We start from the raw sequence: 15,410 nt of genomic DNA on the forward strand, positions 1-15,410 counted from the left end.
AAAAAAAAAAAAAAAAAAAAAAAAAAAGTCCCTGACATCTGTATTTGAGACCAGTTTTGAACTCGAGGGAAGTAGCTAAGGTTGAGGATCTGTCAGAGTCAGACCCTGCTGACAGTGCAAGCATTTCTACTTCTGGTATTTATTTTATTATTTTTCAATTGATTTCCAGTATTACTGGAGCCATAGTGGCAGGTTTTATTAAAACAAACAAACAGAAACCATTCCAGTTTAGGCCGGGGCCAAATCGGGTTTAAATTCAGATACAGATGCGAATATTTAGAGCACTAAACAGATGCAGACAGTGGCATTGTGTTACACCTCAAAGAGAGAGAGAGAGAGAGAGAGAGAGAGAGAGAGAGAGAGCAAACTATACAGAGGAATAGGGAATCGGGGTAACTACATTACGAGACATCTGCATATGATGACTAATATGCAGCCCTTCATATTCAGAATACAGCATTGAAATTGTAATAAAGGCTTCCTGAGCACACATGTGGACACACACAGTTACAGTGCAGGAATAAATTAATACTGATTGGGCTTTTAATTCAGGAGGCTCCTTTGTAAGATGAGTTTTATGCAAACCCATGTGAATACAGTGTTGTTTATCTTCTGTCACCTCTCTCTCTCAATCTCTCTTTCGGTCTCTCTCTCTGTCTGTCTTTGATTCTTTGCTTTGAAGCCTTGTTTACTTCACTAGGAGAGAAAATCAAGACCTTTATGATATAAAATTGCACCAGGTGAAATGCACAATACATACTTTTTCTGGAATTTTCCCATCTTCCTCTGGTCTCAGTAGTCTCTCACAGGTTCCTTTTTTTAACATTCCATCTGCCTTAACTATACAGAGTGTCACTTCTCTCTAATAATCTCCAAGGTAAAAGGTTTGAATGTAGTTTCGTTTTAAAAGAGGCTTATATTTCAGGGCCAGCGGGTGTCTGATTTGAATAAATTAACCTTGAACGTGCTTTCCATTTCACTGACGGCTTTCTCCTAAGCTCAAGGCACACTGTAAGATTTATATATATATTTTTTAGTAATTAAAGGACAACTGTTCTTCACGTTCAGGAAGTCATTCTAATGTGATCTCAACTGCATGATGTAGTAAAATGCAGATTTTGTCCGTCTGTGTTTGTCTGGGGGGAAAGCGTTAATGGAAAGAATGAACCAATTTTCTTTTCCTCGGGAAAGAATGTATGAACAGCTTTTTAACCGTCAGAATGGCAACGAAAATCCACTCAGAGCATTGCAGATTTCTCAGGCAAAACGAGATACATATTTTTTTTTAGTCAGTTTGCCACTGTGGATAATTTCCTTTCTGTGTAAATTTGTTGAAAAACTGATCGTTTGCCCTTCTTCATGGTGAAGTAGTTTTCCTTTCTTCCTGGCATCGCACACCTGCCAATCAGGTTGTCTTATTTTAACGTCTAATGTATATGAGTGTATGTGTCCCTGGTTGGAGCATTACAGTGAAGCCGTGTGTCTTCCGATTGGCTGAAACATAGTTGTTTCATTATGAGCTGATTTGCATATCATTCAAGATACAGCACAGCAGTCCTTCTAGGATTTCGTGATTTTGCGATCGCAGAAATGAACGCCAAATCGAGCAAACTCTGCAATATTCGGAGGAGCTTGAAATGTGTCGAAATTACCGAAGATTTTCCGCAGATTTGGGTCAAGGTGCGCATGTGATGTCATCACAACACGTATTCAGTCACAGTATCTTCGATTCACGTGCATCGAACATGAGTACAGGTAAAAGGCCTCGTTACCAACAGACATCACTGTGAAAGACCGCACAGAACAATTTCGTGCAATTGCAATTTTGCCAATTTAAGTAGTTTAACGCATAAAAACGACAAAAAAAAAAACCAGCAAATTTTGAAAGAAAGAAAAAAGCGACGACAAAATCGAGAATTTTTGAGTGCAACAATCATAAAAAAAACAATCTGGCTAACTGGAGACATGTTTGATTAAGTGTAAGTGCATGTGGTTAAAATCCTAGTTAAGCACAGCGCACAACTGAATTCTCGCTCTGATTTGGCAGTAGTGGCTGTGTATTTTAATGTTATTGCTGCGAATACATTATCGTAACATTATTATAATCCATTAATGGATTAAAAATTTGTGTAACTATATATATTGTGACGTTTTCTGTAAGGAGACGTATCTATAAAACTTTTGCAAGGAGTCTACAGCATCAGCAATTTGTAACAGTCAGCTAACTCTAACCCTAACCCTTTTCCTTACATGTTAAAGTCAACAGGACTAAGGTCAGAGGACATTGTGCTTTCTGGTCTTTCCATAACATGACAAGATGCATTTATTTTTCATTAACTTCAAGAGAATTTATAGCTGTTATACTGTAAATGATGGGGTCTCCTAGACAACACGGTGGAAAAGCCTTCACCCGATGATGCCACAGCAAGACTGGCCATGCTCATTGGGTGGCAGAGATGACATTAGTCTCTCTTCTCTGTCAGTCCGAGCAGCACTAGCCAAATATGGGCGTCTGTGAACTCAAAAAATTGTAGTGGCTTCACATTTCTCAGAGGAACCATGTGCCATCCCTCAAGCTTTGTGGTTGGTAGCTGTCATGTGATAGCGGAGAGCTGGCTGGTGGGTGGAAATTTGCCAAATTGGGGGTTATAAAAGGAACTAACGTGCATGAATATAACTATAACATTAACTATACATTAGCATTGTATAAGACGAGTAAATCACTTGGGGATGTGCTGTTATAGGAAAATAATCAACTACATGGTGGTAACAGTAACTCTGCTTCACAATGCCTGTAGGAGTTCATTGTGGCACTCACAATGAACATTATTTTAACCCTTGAACATCCTCACTAAGAAAAAATCAATGGAAAATTATTTTCTTTTCATTTTTTTATGTCCTTGGGGCAATAACAAGAACAATCAATATTTAATTTTTTAACAGAACAACCCCCCCCCCCCCCCCCCCCCCCCATAAGGTCACTTCATGGTAAAGGTATAAATACATTTACCAAATACCAAAAACTTTTAGAAAATGTCAAATAAAACACAGAGGGAGATGTCTGGAGTGCCTTTCTTGGTGCCAAGTTCCTGTAAGGAGGAAAACTGAAAAGGCACACTGTTTCACGACTGCAACATTTCGTGAATGTTTTTAACATAACATTCCTCAACCGAGTGGTAGATGGCTCAGTCAGGATGAGTTAAGATCAGCATGTTTTTCAATAAGATGTAATGACTCAAAATGTGCTCTACCAAACAGTTGAGAAGAAGATTGACGGGCATACACATGATTGTACCTTTGGTTAGAGAACCTAGAGGATGTTGTGTGCCTTTAAAACTGATTTAAGGTACATTTAAGGGCCTGAAGGAACAATGTAGCAGCATTAAGGAAGGAGTAATATTCTGTGTGCCAGTACAGCACTGTTTGTTCTGACACGGTTTCACAGAAAACACCATAAATGTTTTAAAACACCGAAAGCGAAACACCGTTCAGAAATACAGAGGTGGTTAAATAGAATAGTTTAACCAAAAGTGACCTTTAGACCGTTCTTTTACTCCGAATGTACTCGTTCAACCAAGACATGCTTGATTCTTTTAGTTTTCTACTGAAGCTCAGGTAACAAGTAGTTGAAAATTATGTCATCTATAATGATAAATCCATCTGGTGAAGTGTTTTTCCATTTGTCGTTCTGATAAGGGATGTGTTGTTCATAAATAACACATCCCTTAAACTACTGTGCCATTTATTTGACAAACAAAGTCCTCCTCAGCATTTATTGGCCATCAGCTTGTTTATTTATAAACTTCTTCCTTTCTTCCTGACTTAAAACACTTCTGTTGTTGCTACTGTAATCAGTATAGATAGTCATCAAGACGTGGTCCACTTTCCTGATGGTGTATAAGCCGTGATGACAATTTGACGGGAATTGTACTTAGTCAGATCCCAGCTGATTGCTGCTTCAATTATTTGTAGGATTTTGGCTTGCATTCATGTTTACCCCATTACTGATTAATTACCTCTGAAGCGTCGCACTTGCAGCTTCAAATAATAACGTAAACTTCAGCCATCAGACTTATTCTGGCTGATCAGTATGTTAATGGTAAGTAGAAAATGATAGAAACCTGGTCTTATGAGAAAGTTGTACAAATTTGAACAAACAAAGCAATGGTTCAATGTCTTTCTAAGATAAGGTCTAGAAAGGTCTATCTAACCATAGCTTTATTTTTGGCGACTTTTCAAAAGGCTCGAGTGTCAGATCATGTTGAAATTCTGGATCAACTATGCCTTTAAGAAGCGTGTATCTGAGGTGAGGAGAGCTGGGTGTGTGGAGTGAGCTTGGCCTTGTCTTTCTAATCTTGACAAATGATCCACACCAGGCCTTTCTACAGCCTCTCATAATTCCTCATGCACACCTGACCTGAGACATCAGCAGTGCGGTGTGTAATTATAAACGAGAAGAGAGCTGGAGAGAGAGACAGAGAGAGAGAGAGAGAGAGAGAGAAATAGAGATCCTGAGAAAGAATAAAAGAGAGAATATTAAGGGGCAAGGTATGAAGGGCAGAAAGGGAAGACATGAGATAGCAAATGAAGGAAGATGATGGAAAGTGAGAGCAACAGAGAGAGATTGAGAGATAGGAAATGGAGTGGAGCGCAACATCCCTATGGCCTCCTGCCTCCTGCTCATCTCGAACTCCACTCGTCTAATCAGTCACTCCTCTCCTCCTGTTATCACAGCCACACACATATCAACACACACACATTCTTCACTCCCCCCCCGCAATCCTTTCCTTAGTTTTTATTTGATTCAAGTCACAAAAATATGCTGAAGATGAGCAAACTCAGCACAATCACAGCTGCACTTCCTCTCCGAATGATTTCCATCTAGACCTATTCCCCGTCGCCAACACTAGAAACTGTGACGAGTAGATTCAAAACTGTGGGCTAGATAATAGGAATGGGACTTCCTAGTTTGCTTATTCATGTGTCGTCTTCTGCTCAATCATAATCCATGGCCTACAGTTATAATCCGTCTGGAATCATTTTGTCTTGCTTCAATAAAGCCCTGTTTGGGGTCAATAAGGAACAGAGCTGTTAAATCCAGCTTAGGCTGTTTGTCAGAGATCCAGCCCGGCCCACGCATTCGCCATCTTTGAACTACCCTGCTATTGTTTTTAGTGCTTTAAAATATCACTTCCTTTCGCTTTCATTGAAATCTTCTATATATGAATGGATTTGAAATGATTGGTATACTGATAAATCTACAAAGGCAGGTTGTATAAGTCCTAACGTTTTGAGTCTGTTGTAGGATGTGACTGACAACCATCACTTAAAAGGAGGGAAACAGAAGTGTTTATAGGGATTTAACCATTTCAAGCATTTAGCTAACTACCCAGGTTAGCTAGCTGACACTGTGAATGTGGTACACAAGCAGCTGGCTGAAACTCACTGGCTAAAATCTTTCATGTTAGCTAATTCGCTAGCTAGTCCTTTTGCTGCTCTTGATGTTCCCAAATGGATGCCCTAAAGTTCTGCACTTCCAAAAAAAAAAACATTTATATCCAAGTCTTACTCTTTCTTCAGTGGACAATCTCACCTAGATGCTGTAGATTTGTGCCTAAGAACTACTGGTGCTGCTGTAATCATAACGATTATGCTACTCATACTGAACATCCTTTCAACACAGTTAGTAGTGTTTGGCTTTTCTCTTCTACAACTATAATCTTTAATAATTCAGAATTTCACTATCTGGGAAAGTTTCCCCTTTGAATATTTATTTTGCTGTATATCCTCATTTGTTAGTTGCTTTTGATAAACGTGTCTGCTAACTGAATAAATGTAAATGAATCTGGTACCTTTCAAGGTTTCTTCCTGATGTTGTCTCAGGGAGTTTTTCCTTGCCACTGCCAACTCTGTCTTCCTCATTTGGGATCGAAATTTATATCCAGATTTCTGCTGCAAAGCTACTTTGGGACAATGGGACAATGTCCATTGTTAAAAGCGCTATACAAATAAAATTGAATTGAGTTGCATCTAGAAAGGTGTTTCAAAGTATGGTTAATGATCTGGTTCAGAACACCGCATTAATCCCACTTATTCACAGTAGAGATTCACCCTGTCTTCACCCTTATTCACCACCATTCTTTATTCACCCTTATAACCTTTCTTTAATACATTTCCTAATAAACATACTGTATATAGACAGAATCCTGAAAAAAATAAACATTCTTGTTTGTTGCTAACTAGCTTGATTTCACTGTCAACTCTGTGTCACATTCCTGTCCAAATGGTGAAACTTCAGAATTGCACAGACTAGGTCTATTGTTTTTGAGAATACTCTATGAAAGTATTGATACCAATACCAATTTAAACCCACGCAATTGAGAAAATTCCACTTTTGTGCCATGTTTTATACTGTTATTAGTTTATGCTAATAAGATCATGGAAATATCGTGATATAAAATTGGCTGTGTCGGCCACTCATGGAATGCTTCTTGGCACAATCCACTCTTACATTTGCTCAAACTGAAAGAGTGGTTAATGTTTTTTTTTTTTCCACTTTTCATTTTACGTTTCTTTTTTCTTAATTAAAAAACAACATTTCATTGTACACAGCACCTGCAATTTCTACACAATTTCTGACCACAGTGTTGATTAGTTGGCTGATATGTCATGAACTCAAATAGAAACTCAATCATTCTTGTATCCTGTAGTCACGAATGAGGTTAAGTTTTGTTCAGTCTGGCTGTGTATTCGGGAAAAAGGCCACAGGAAATGGGTTAGCCTTGTTTCCTTTTTCCAAGGCACACCCAGAGAACATGGGCACGTAACTGGAGTGTACGTTTTGTACATACACATGCATACATAGACAGCACCAATATGTCTTCAAGTGGACTCAAAAACAGAATAGCACAAGACTATAATTTCAGTTCAGTACATTTACCTCTTACTCACCTTTTTATGGTGCTTTCATGGTGCACCTTAAAAATAAGCTTGACTAAGCTTCACTGTTCCAGGACATCCAAGAGTAGTGTGCCAGGAGTTCTTAAGGCAGCTGATCAGTCACATGCTGATGGCCCTCTAGACATTTTGGTCTAATTACTACTAATATACCTGAAGGAGGTCATGTCAGAGGCTTTCATCATCATCTAGTGTGTTTAAAAAAAGGCCAGAATTTAAAAAAAAAAAGAAAAAAAAAAAGGAAAGACAAATCAGCTGCTCAGGACCTTGAATGGCTGAGCGGCTGAGTGCATTATGAATGTTCTTGTTAATATCCCAGCAGGGGGTTTAAGGGGAGTCAGCAGTCAGCACTCAGCAGCCTGTAAATCCAATTGCACTCTTATCAATGCACTGAAAGTGGCTTTTATCTGATGCAGTGACAACTTAGCCATGTTAGCGCTAATGCAGGGGCCCAACTCCAGTCACACGCCAACACAGTTTGGAGATGTGCCTGCTCGTGATTCAACTCGTCAGATAATTCAATTCAATTCAATGTTGGAGTACAACCAAAAACAAAAGGTGATAAGTTATATCACGATTCACTATACGATTTTTTTTTTGGAGAATATTACATTTATATATCATTGGAACTGTTAAGACACCAAATGACACCACTGTTACTGCCAGTCAGGTCTGTTGACGAAGGTGGCCTGATATCAAAATTCCACTCATTTCCAGTATCATTACAGTCAGTGCCAAAAGCAAAACATTTTATGAAGCATTTTTCCTAAACGGTTCTTTCACCATAATATTAAAACTACATTTTGTTATATATTTTCATAAATATATTTTAGAATAACTAAACCGATGTACTGACACACAACAAATATGTTCGTACAGTAAAAGCGTAGGTGTACATTTGTGTTTTTAACTTGCATGATATGTAGCATGATTATTTAATATGTCACAGCTACATGAATATGAATCTTGATGGGGAACTGCACACTGAATCTTGTCATACCATCTGGGCTTTTAATGGAAAGTAAAACATACAACATTTTCTTTTATTGTCGTTCACAATCTTCAGTCAGACCCAGCCTCTAGAATAGAAGCTGGTTTGAACATTGTCGTTACCTGATCAGGAAAGGAAAAGAAGTTATAGATAGATAGATAGATAGATAGATAATGAACTGGTCCTCCAAGAGGAAATTTGTTTCCACCGTGGGTGCGTAGAAAAACAAAAACATAACAACATCATAGATATAAACCTTCATAAACAATCACAGGCATAGAGGGGAGAAGGGGACAAAAAGAAAAACATCAGGATCATCATACAACAAATGCATCTGGCATCACAATGGCTGAGTACCTATGTGTGTAATGCTCGTATAGCCATAGGAACAAAACTCCTACCATAGCTGGCCTTTTTGCACATGGGTAGTCTATACCTGTGGCCAGAAGGAAGGGGGTTGAAATATTGATATAGTGGATGGTTTGGGTCATTCAAAATTTTATGTGCCTTCCGGAGTGTATATGAACTGACACAGTCTGATAAGTTGGGGGTGGGAATACCAATAATGGTATGGGTTATGGTAATGGTAATTGGTTATGGGTGAAGTGTAAGTAACTAGCTAAGTGAATTAGCTTAGCTGGTTAAGAACTAGATAGCTATTAGTACTGCATCTGTGTACCTACATTTTAGCAGGGTCATTCCTATGTTCCCAGAGTCCTATATTGGCCAGAATTATATCCTACATAATGTAACAATATCACTGCATGGGTGTTTTGACATTTCAGCTTAATTAACTTAATTTTAAGAAACAAAAACAAACAGGATTAAATTAGATACAAGTCATGATGTCATGAGAGTTAGACTCAAAAACATACTAGGCTAGTTTTCACCTAAGGAAGCTACGACCTCTTCAACCATTTGTTTACTTCCCTCAAGTCTAGGCCTATTATACCGAGAACCGTACGGCAGGGCTGGGGAACAGGAAACCCCTTCGACAAGTTCCCACAATAACCCGTGTCATATTAAGCAAATACAGAGCTGGGAACATGTTTTTCAGGTTCCTGTTATGTGCTATATAGAGCTGAGGAACATAAGACACTGGGAACATAGATATGCTCCCATTTTTTAGCTAGCTAGCCTCAACGTTTTCTAGGTGTGACTCCTGTAAATGAGCTTGTTCTTTATTCTTATTAGGTTTGTTATTAACTGTAGCTTCCACGTTATTGTACTTTTCTTTATTTGTTCTTTTTCGTTTTATATGTAGAGTATGTGTGCATGTGTGTTGCACACTATTCTGCTTATGCATGTGGTGGCTGACTTTTAGCAAACATACAGTTGGATCCTGTTCATATTGAAATCGCATATTAAACAGATGAATAGGTTGAGTGGTTTTTCAGAACAGTCTACAAAACCTCTAACCTCCCTGTCATGTATCCCTACCAACTTACCATAGAGGTGCTATAAAAATGTCATTAAAACCCTGTTACTTTCTTGTTAAAATGCTGCGCTAGTGTTTTTCTGGCACTCTGTTTAATAAGGTCAGGCATATTATGTATCGTAAAAATGTCTTCCGATATTAGTGTTGCTATTATTTATTTATTTGTTTGTTTATTTATTTTAAAATGTAATTTCCCAAACTGAAACATCTTTCTAACCTATTCATATGCTAATATCTATTAGCGTGTTTCACTGTGTAGGGGTATCACAGCAGGGGGGGATCCTCGAGAGGCCTGGACTAAAAAGTTTCCATTTTCAAAAGATGGGAAAGGAGTCTGCAGAGACTGAATTTGCACAAGACTCAGAAATTTTGTCCCTGCATTAAGCCAATATAATGCATGATACAGAACAGCCTCACATCCTGCACAGGAACCTCACTAGCTCAGGTCTTCCTTTGCAAATATCCCTTTGTTTATCTTTTCTCTAAAGAAAAAAAGGAAATTCTCAATGGACTTTCCACAGCTGGTGTTAATCAAATAGGCAGATCTGGCTGTTCATGCCCTTATTCTCTGGGGATCAGGGACAAAAATAGGCTGCGGAGATTACACACGAGGAAGAAACGGTTTTAGAATCAACAGCATCGTTGATTATTGAAGAAGAAAACCTCGCCTGAGAAGAAGTGGGAGACCGAGAGAGAAAAGCTTGAGGAGATTATTGTTTTTTTTTTTGTTCTATAATTTTGTTCCTAGCTAGAAAGCCATACAGGCAGCTCATATTTTCTTCCCCTGAATTAGAAAGCACTGTCATATCTCTGAGCTGTAATCATGTAAAAGCTATTGTTATTTAGATAATGATCCTATACACAAAAACATGCATTTTTATCAGCAAAGCTGAAGTGGTGTGTGTGTGTGCGCGCATGTGTGCGTGCGTGTAAGTGTGTAATTGTGTACCGCATGACTGCAGAGAGCCAAATGACCATACGCACTCCAAAGTGTTTTAAAAAAATACAAAAATGCTAATAGAAATGGGTATTAATGTATTATGGCAGAAAACATCATCCTTTTCAACCAGGTCAAGCTTTCTCATGTTTAAGTGCAGAGTTTACCTCAGAAATGTAGCTCACAGTGGAAGCTAGTGAGGACTAGCTAGGTATGCGGAAAGGAGGACTAGCATCGTCTGCATAATGCTAGAAAGATTCTTTTTTGAATAACAAGGCTTTTATTTTTTTTTATTGTTGTTTGTTGTGTGGACAATTGAAGGAACACAGATATAGGATCAGCTTAGCGTACATTGCTAATGTTAGGTACAAATGAGTAGCTTCACTGTTTATAGATCATTTCACATATTGTCAAAATGGACGTTGTAAAAGAAAGACTGATTCATATAAATTAATTTTTTTAAATGTGTCATTAAATGGTCTCTGTGAGCTTTTTTTTCTGACAGGATTAGATATTCTAACTTGATTAGATAATTAGCAATTGCCGTATAAGCAAATGAGCAAAGCTAGCCATTCATGGTCAGCAAGCATAGAATTTTTGTTAGAGGAAGCTTGAAAACATGTTTGTATCATTCTGTAGAAAATATGATCAATATTACTGTCAGTGTTTGGCTTTTTTGTTTTTTTATTATACAGGGTGTGTAAATGGGGGCAGTAACAAAGTGTAGAAATAATTTTTTTCACCTGGCATCGGCTTTGTCGCCTTCTCAAGCGCTCTAAAGTGAGCAGCCCGTTTGTTCCCTGCAGGAAACGCTGTGTAGCCACATTCATATTCTGGCATCACAGAGATCTGAAAATGGCTGAGAATTGCTTTTGGTCCGTTTGTTGTGCTAAATTTGTGATGCGTGCAGCAAAACCTGCCAAAAGTAACCCTCGTATTGTTTCTCCATGTAGTGTCTTGTTATTGGTACAAAAAGTAAAAGTAAAGGAAAGTGGAAAATCCAGAATACTTTTCACGTCCTACACAGCGGATATACGGTATATGCAATAAAACCACTGTGCTTTTAGTTTTAATTCTCTGCTTCACTAGAGGATGATGAAAGACATTGACACAAGTTATGTTCATAGCAGGCATGTGAATTATTAGTATATGTTATATTAGGACTTCTCTAGAGGTCTGTTACCACAGCTACACTAAGAATGTCTGGTTTTTAAATTCAGAACATGTCTGGACTTGTTCACTACTTTTGCCAGAAGTATTGGCACTTGAGTTCAAAATGGTTATTTTTGCACTCATGCACTGTGGATAAACAAGGAAAGATGAATACATGGCGAATGCACAGAGCTGGGATTACAACCCTAAGTTATTCTTTTATGAATTTGCTGAACTTCAAAAATGTCCTGTAGTGTACACATTTTCATAACGACAGATAAGAAATACAGATTAACAAACCAAGAATACTAATTTCTTTGCTACAGAATGTGAATGTGTTCCTGAATCTGATGTGCGTTTTCTGTTTTTAGCACACGCTTCCTGAAGTTGGACATAGTTTTTGACAATGTATGTTAATTGGAATTAGTATCCATTTACTTGGTGCTTATCTCTGTGCTAATTATATTTTTAACTGAAGTTCTCTAAATACTGTATAGTCGTACTAATTTCCCACCCACTAGCTAGTTCTCCCTGTTGTATAACCAACTTAGAAGGTAGAATTGGCTTCTTTGGAGACTCATAAAGCCAGACACACTATCTTTTCTTTTCTGCTCACGTGAAGTTATAAGATGGCTTAACACGCTTGGAGGAGAGCACTTACTGCTACTTTACTTTGTATACATGAGCTGACAGACACCCAAAATTGGGTAGTGTTGGGAGAGCAACGCTATTATTCCTACCCAGAAAGCACAGCCAATCACGCTCTCTTGAACATGTCACATTCTTGGGATCTGAACTCTTGACATTATGATGAATGCTTAGAGCGTTGTACCACTTGGGAGCCTTCTGAAGGCTTTTTGACTCTTCTGTGTATGCATTTTTTTTTTTCTGCTGCAGGCTTTTTTGCTCCAGCACCTTGCTCACATTCTGATGTCTATTAAAGGGCATTTTGTATGTTAATATTTTATAATTCATCCCAGTATAATATTCTGATCCTACTGTTTCTCTCTCTCTCTCTCTCTCTCTCTCTGTAGGTAAATATGTCTACCAGCCTATGACCAGTGTGTGCCAGCTGCCCACAACACCAGTCCCTGCCTCGCCCTCAGATAATACCGACACCATAAACCTGTCAATCTCACTGACCGAGCGTCTCCTCAGGACCGCCCCCAAATTCAGAGCTCCACCCTGCCCAGAGTCCCCCAGATTCTGCATCATCTCTGACCTTTTTGTCGACGACTACATTGTAAAACGGATCAACGGCAAGATGTGCTACGTTCAGAGGCCTCCAGCAGCAGTGTCTGTTCCTCGAGAGAGGGCGCAGGCCTCACCAGCCCAGCCGCCGAGTCAGCACGCTCAAAATCAGCCATCCCAAGTAGCCCAAACTCCAAACACACAAGGCCAAAAGGGTCCCAAAATGGACCACTGTTCCTCACCATCCAGCTCAGAGGACTCTGGGATCAACGCCTTGGGTCTTCACTACGTGGAGTCGTGCGAGGATGACTCCTGTGAGGATGATGAGGAGGACGATGAGGAGGAGGACGATGAATTGAGCACAGATGGCAACTCCAGTCCCGGGAGCCTCTGGGAGCAGGATGAATGCACTCTACTCTCGCCATCCAAGTCGACTGTGGAGATAATTGAGAATATTGAGACGACTGTCTAACACATCAAGACAAATTGTGTTTAAATGTTTTTTTGACAACACATGCATTACCAGTCTTCAACTTGAGGATGCAAGTTGGTTGGCCACCTGGTTACATAGTGATAATTACATGGAAACTTTCTCATTGGTTCTCCTCACAGTCAGCTCCTACACCCTTCATGTCCTTTATACACGAGTCTCCTCTTTGCATGGTGACCCTGCTATGGATTATACACAGTAGATTTCAAAAATACATTCATGCATGTATGTAGTACCACGTATGGCCAAATGAAGCTGTTGCCCAGGTTTTCTGCACAGGATAAAAGAGCGAGTTTAAAATGAATTGTGATACATACACAAGCACAAGTTTCCTTAGTAAACAAGAAGGAACTCGTGCTTAATCTACAGGAATAACCTTGTATGGATATTCTCTCTCCAAGGACCTGAATATTCAGTACATCACAAATGAATGGAGGAGAATATGATAGGCAATAAAAGGAGGCAATAGCGTGAGGCTATGAAATGTTATCTTCTGTAGAAGAGAGAAAGGAGTGGAAGAAATTGAGAGAGAAGGGCAGAACAGGGTGAGAGGCTCTTCAGTCTCTTTTAAGCAGGCACCATTTGAAGTGTGACTAAATCATATATGAGTTGGGAAGACTGTAAGGACACGATGTGAAGAAAGACCACATATTCTGAAGTCTCCACAGAGTATCAGCTTACATCTTCCTTTCAATTTTTCCTTCCACAACGGTGAAGAGCCCTGAAGCTTTAAGAAGATTTAGCAGAATGAATTCCAATGTCTTGACAATCATTTAATGATATAGATCTAGGGGTAGTTTCAAAGAGTTGATTATCAGCAGAACTTCAAGGGGTGAGATGGTGAGTTATGTCCTTCTTAAAGCACAGCGTGGATACTTTGATCCATTTGTGTAGCAGTATGAAAGCTACCACGCGGCTGTCATCACTGAAACCAAATCAGAGCTCTAGTTCAGAGAGCAACAGTTATTTCTACAAGGATATTTATTGGCAGTGCTCCTTTTTCCCCCAACAAAATACTAACAGCCTATTTAATAACCAATGATGTATGACCTAAGCGCATGATGAACTAACTCTACTGTCGTTGGATGGAAGTGATTATCTATTTTATACTACCGTGGGCAGAGGTCATATTTACAGAGGTCATCTTTAAGAGACGCATTTTAGAGTGCTTTGAAGCTGGCAGCCCACACGTAAAAGCACAGCCTACGTGGACCTGAGAGCTACGAGCCAACAGAATTTAATACCATGCATTAAAAATCGCTGCAGCCCAGCCGACAACTACTGATTATTAATGCAAGTGCATGAAATTGCTACAGTCTAATATAATCGTGATGATTTAGCTAGACTCGGATGTAAATGAGATTAAAATGATGCCCAGGACAAAGTGACCTAGCCATCCCTTTCCCTGCATTATACATGCATTAAGTAACTGTACAGTACTTTCATTTTGCGTTCAGAAAGCCCTGCTGTGGGATTATAAATGTATTTAAATCACATTCGAAACAGTTGTGCAACTGCATTAAGAAAGAGACTGTTAAGGATCACTGTCGCTGTCCTCCCCGTAGTGGACACTAAACTTCTGTTGACAGTCCACTCCTGTCTGTGTCTCCTGATGGCTCCAGACTGTGATAATAGCGTCTCTGTTTATAAGCACAGAACTTTGTCACTGCCTGAGCAGAAGAGTCCATTTTGAAGCTGCTTAAGTAGAAAACCTAATGGACCTGTCATGGAGCCTTGAGGAACCCCACACTCAATTATTTGTATGATTACCTCTCCTTCTGGTGGATTAAATAAATGGGTGTCCCTGTATCTCTGCAGTTTTCTATCAGGGAAATAATACTGTAGCTATAAACATGTACTGTAGATACACAAATGTTTATCTCGCCTTTAAATAAACCCCTTTCTTATATCAGTTGCTGTTTTTTAGGTCGTATTTTCTTCTCTTCAACAAATCCAAAAATAGTGTTGCTGGTGTTGCTTATGTTCAAATTATTCCATTTACACTATTGTATGCAGTGATGGGAGAGCGAAAATCTAATATCTACCAATAGCTCGACAGTGAAACTATTAATGCATTATATCACAAGGTCTAATCAATGGCAGTGGAGGTTCCACAGAGATCTTATCTTTTTCTGATAAAAATGACCTTCAGTTATACACCAGAAAGAGGATAATAAAATAAAAAGAATGATATGGGGTTATTACACACACACACACACACTTAAAAGACAGATAGACAGCACCATTCATTTAT

General features: G+C 39.0%; 1 protein-coding gene across 1 annotated transcript in view; it reads left to right on the forward strand.

Moving 5' to 3' along the window:
- c26h3orf70 (chromosome 26 C3orf70 homolog) overlaps positions 1-15,068 on the forward strand; it is a 29,516-nt gene extending 14,448 nt beyond the window's left edge. Inside the window, exon 2 of the mRNA XM_017458156.3 lies at positions 12,510-15,068. Coding sequence (XP_017313645.1) covers positions 12,510-13,138 — 629 coding nt within the window. The 3' untranslated portion in view covers positions 13,139-15,068. The remainder of the gene's footprint in view (positions 1-12,509) is intronic.
- Positions 15,069-15,410: the final 342 nt, after the last annotated feature.

Source organism: Ictalurus punctatus, chromosome 26, assembly GCF_001660625.3.
Source record: "Ictalurus punctatus breed USDA103 chromosome 26, Coco_2.0, whole genome shotgun sequence".
Classification (NCBI taxonomy): domain Eukaryota; kingdom Metazoa; phylum Chordata; class Actinopteri; order Siluriformes; family Ictaluridae; genus Ictalurus; species Ictalurus punctatus.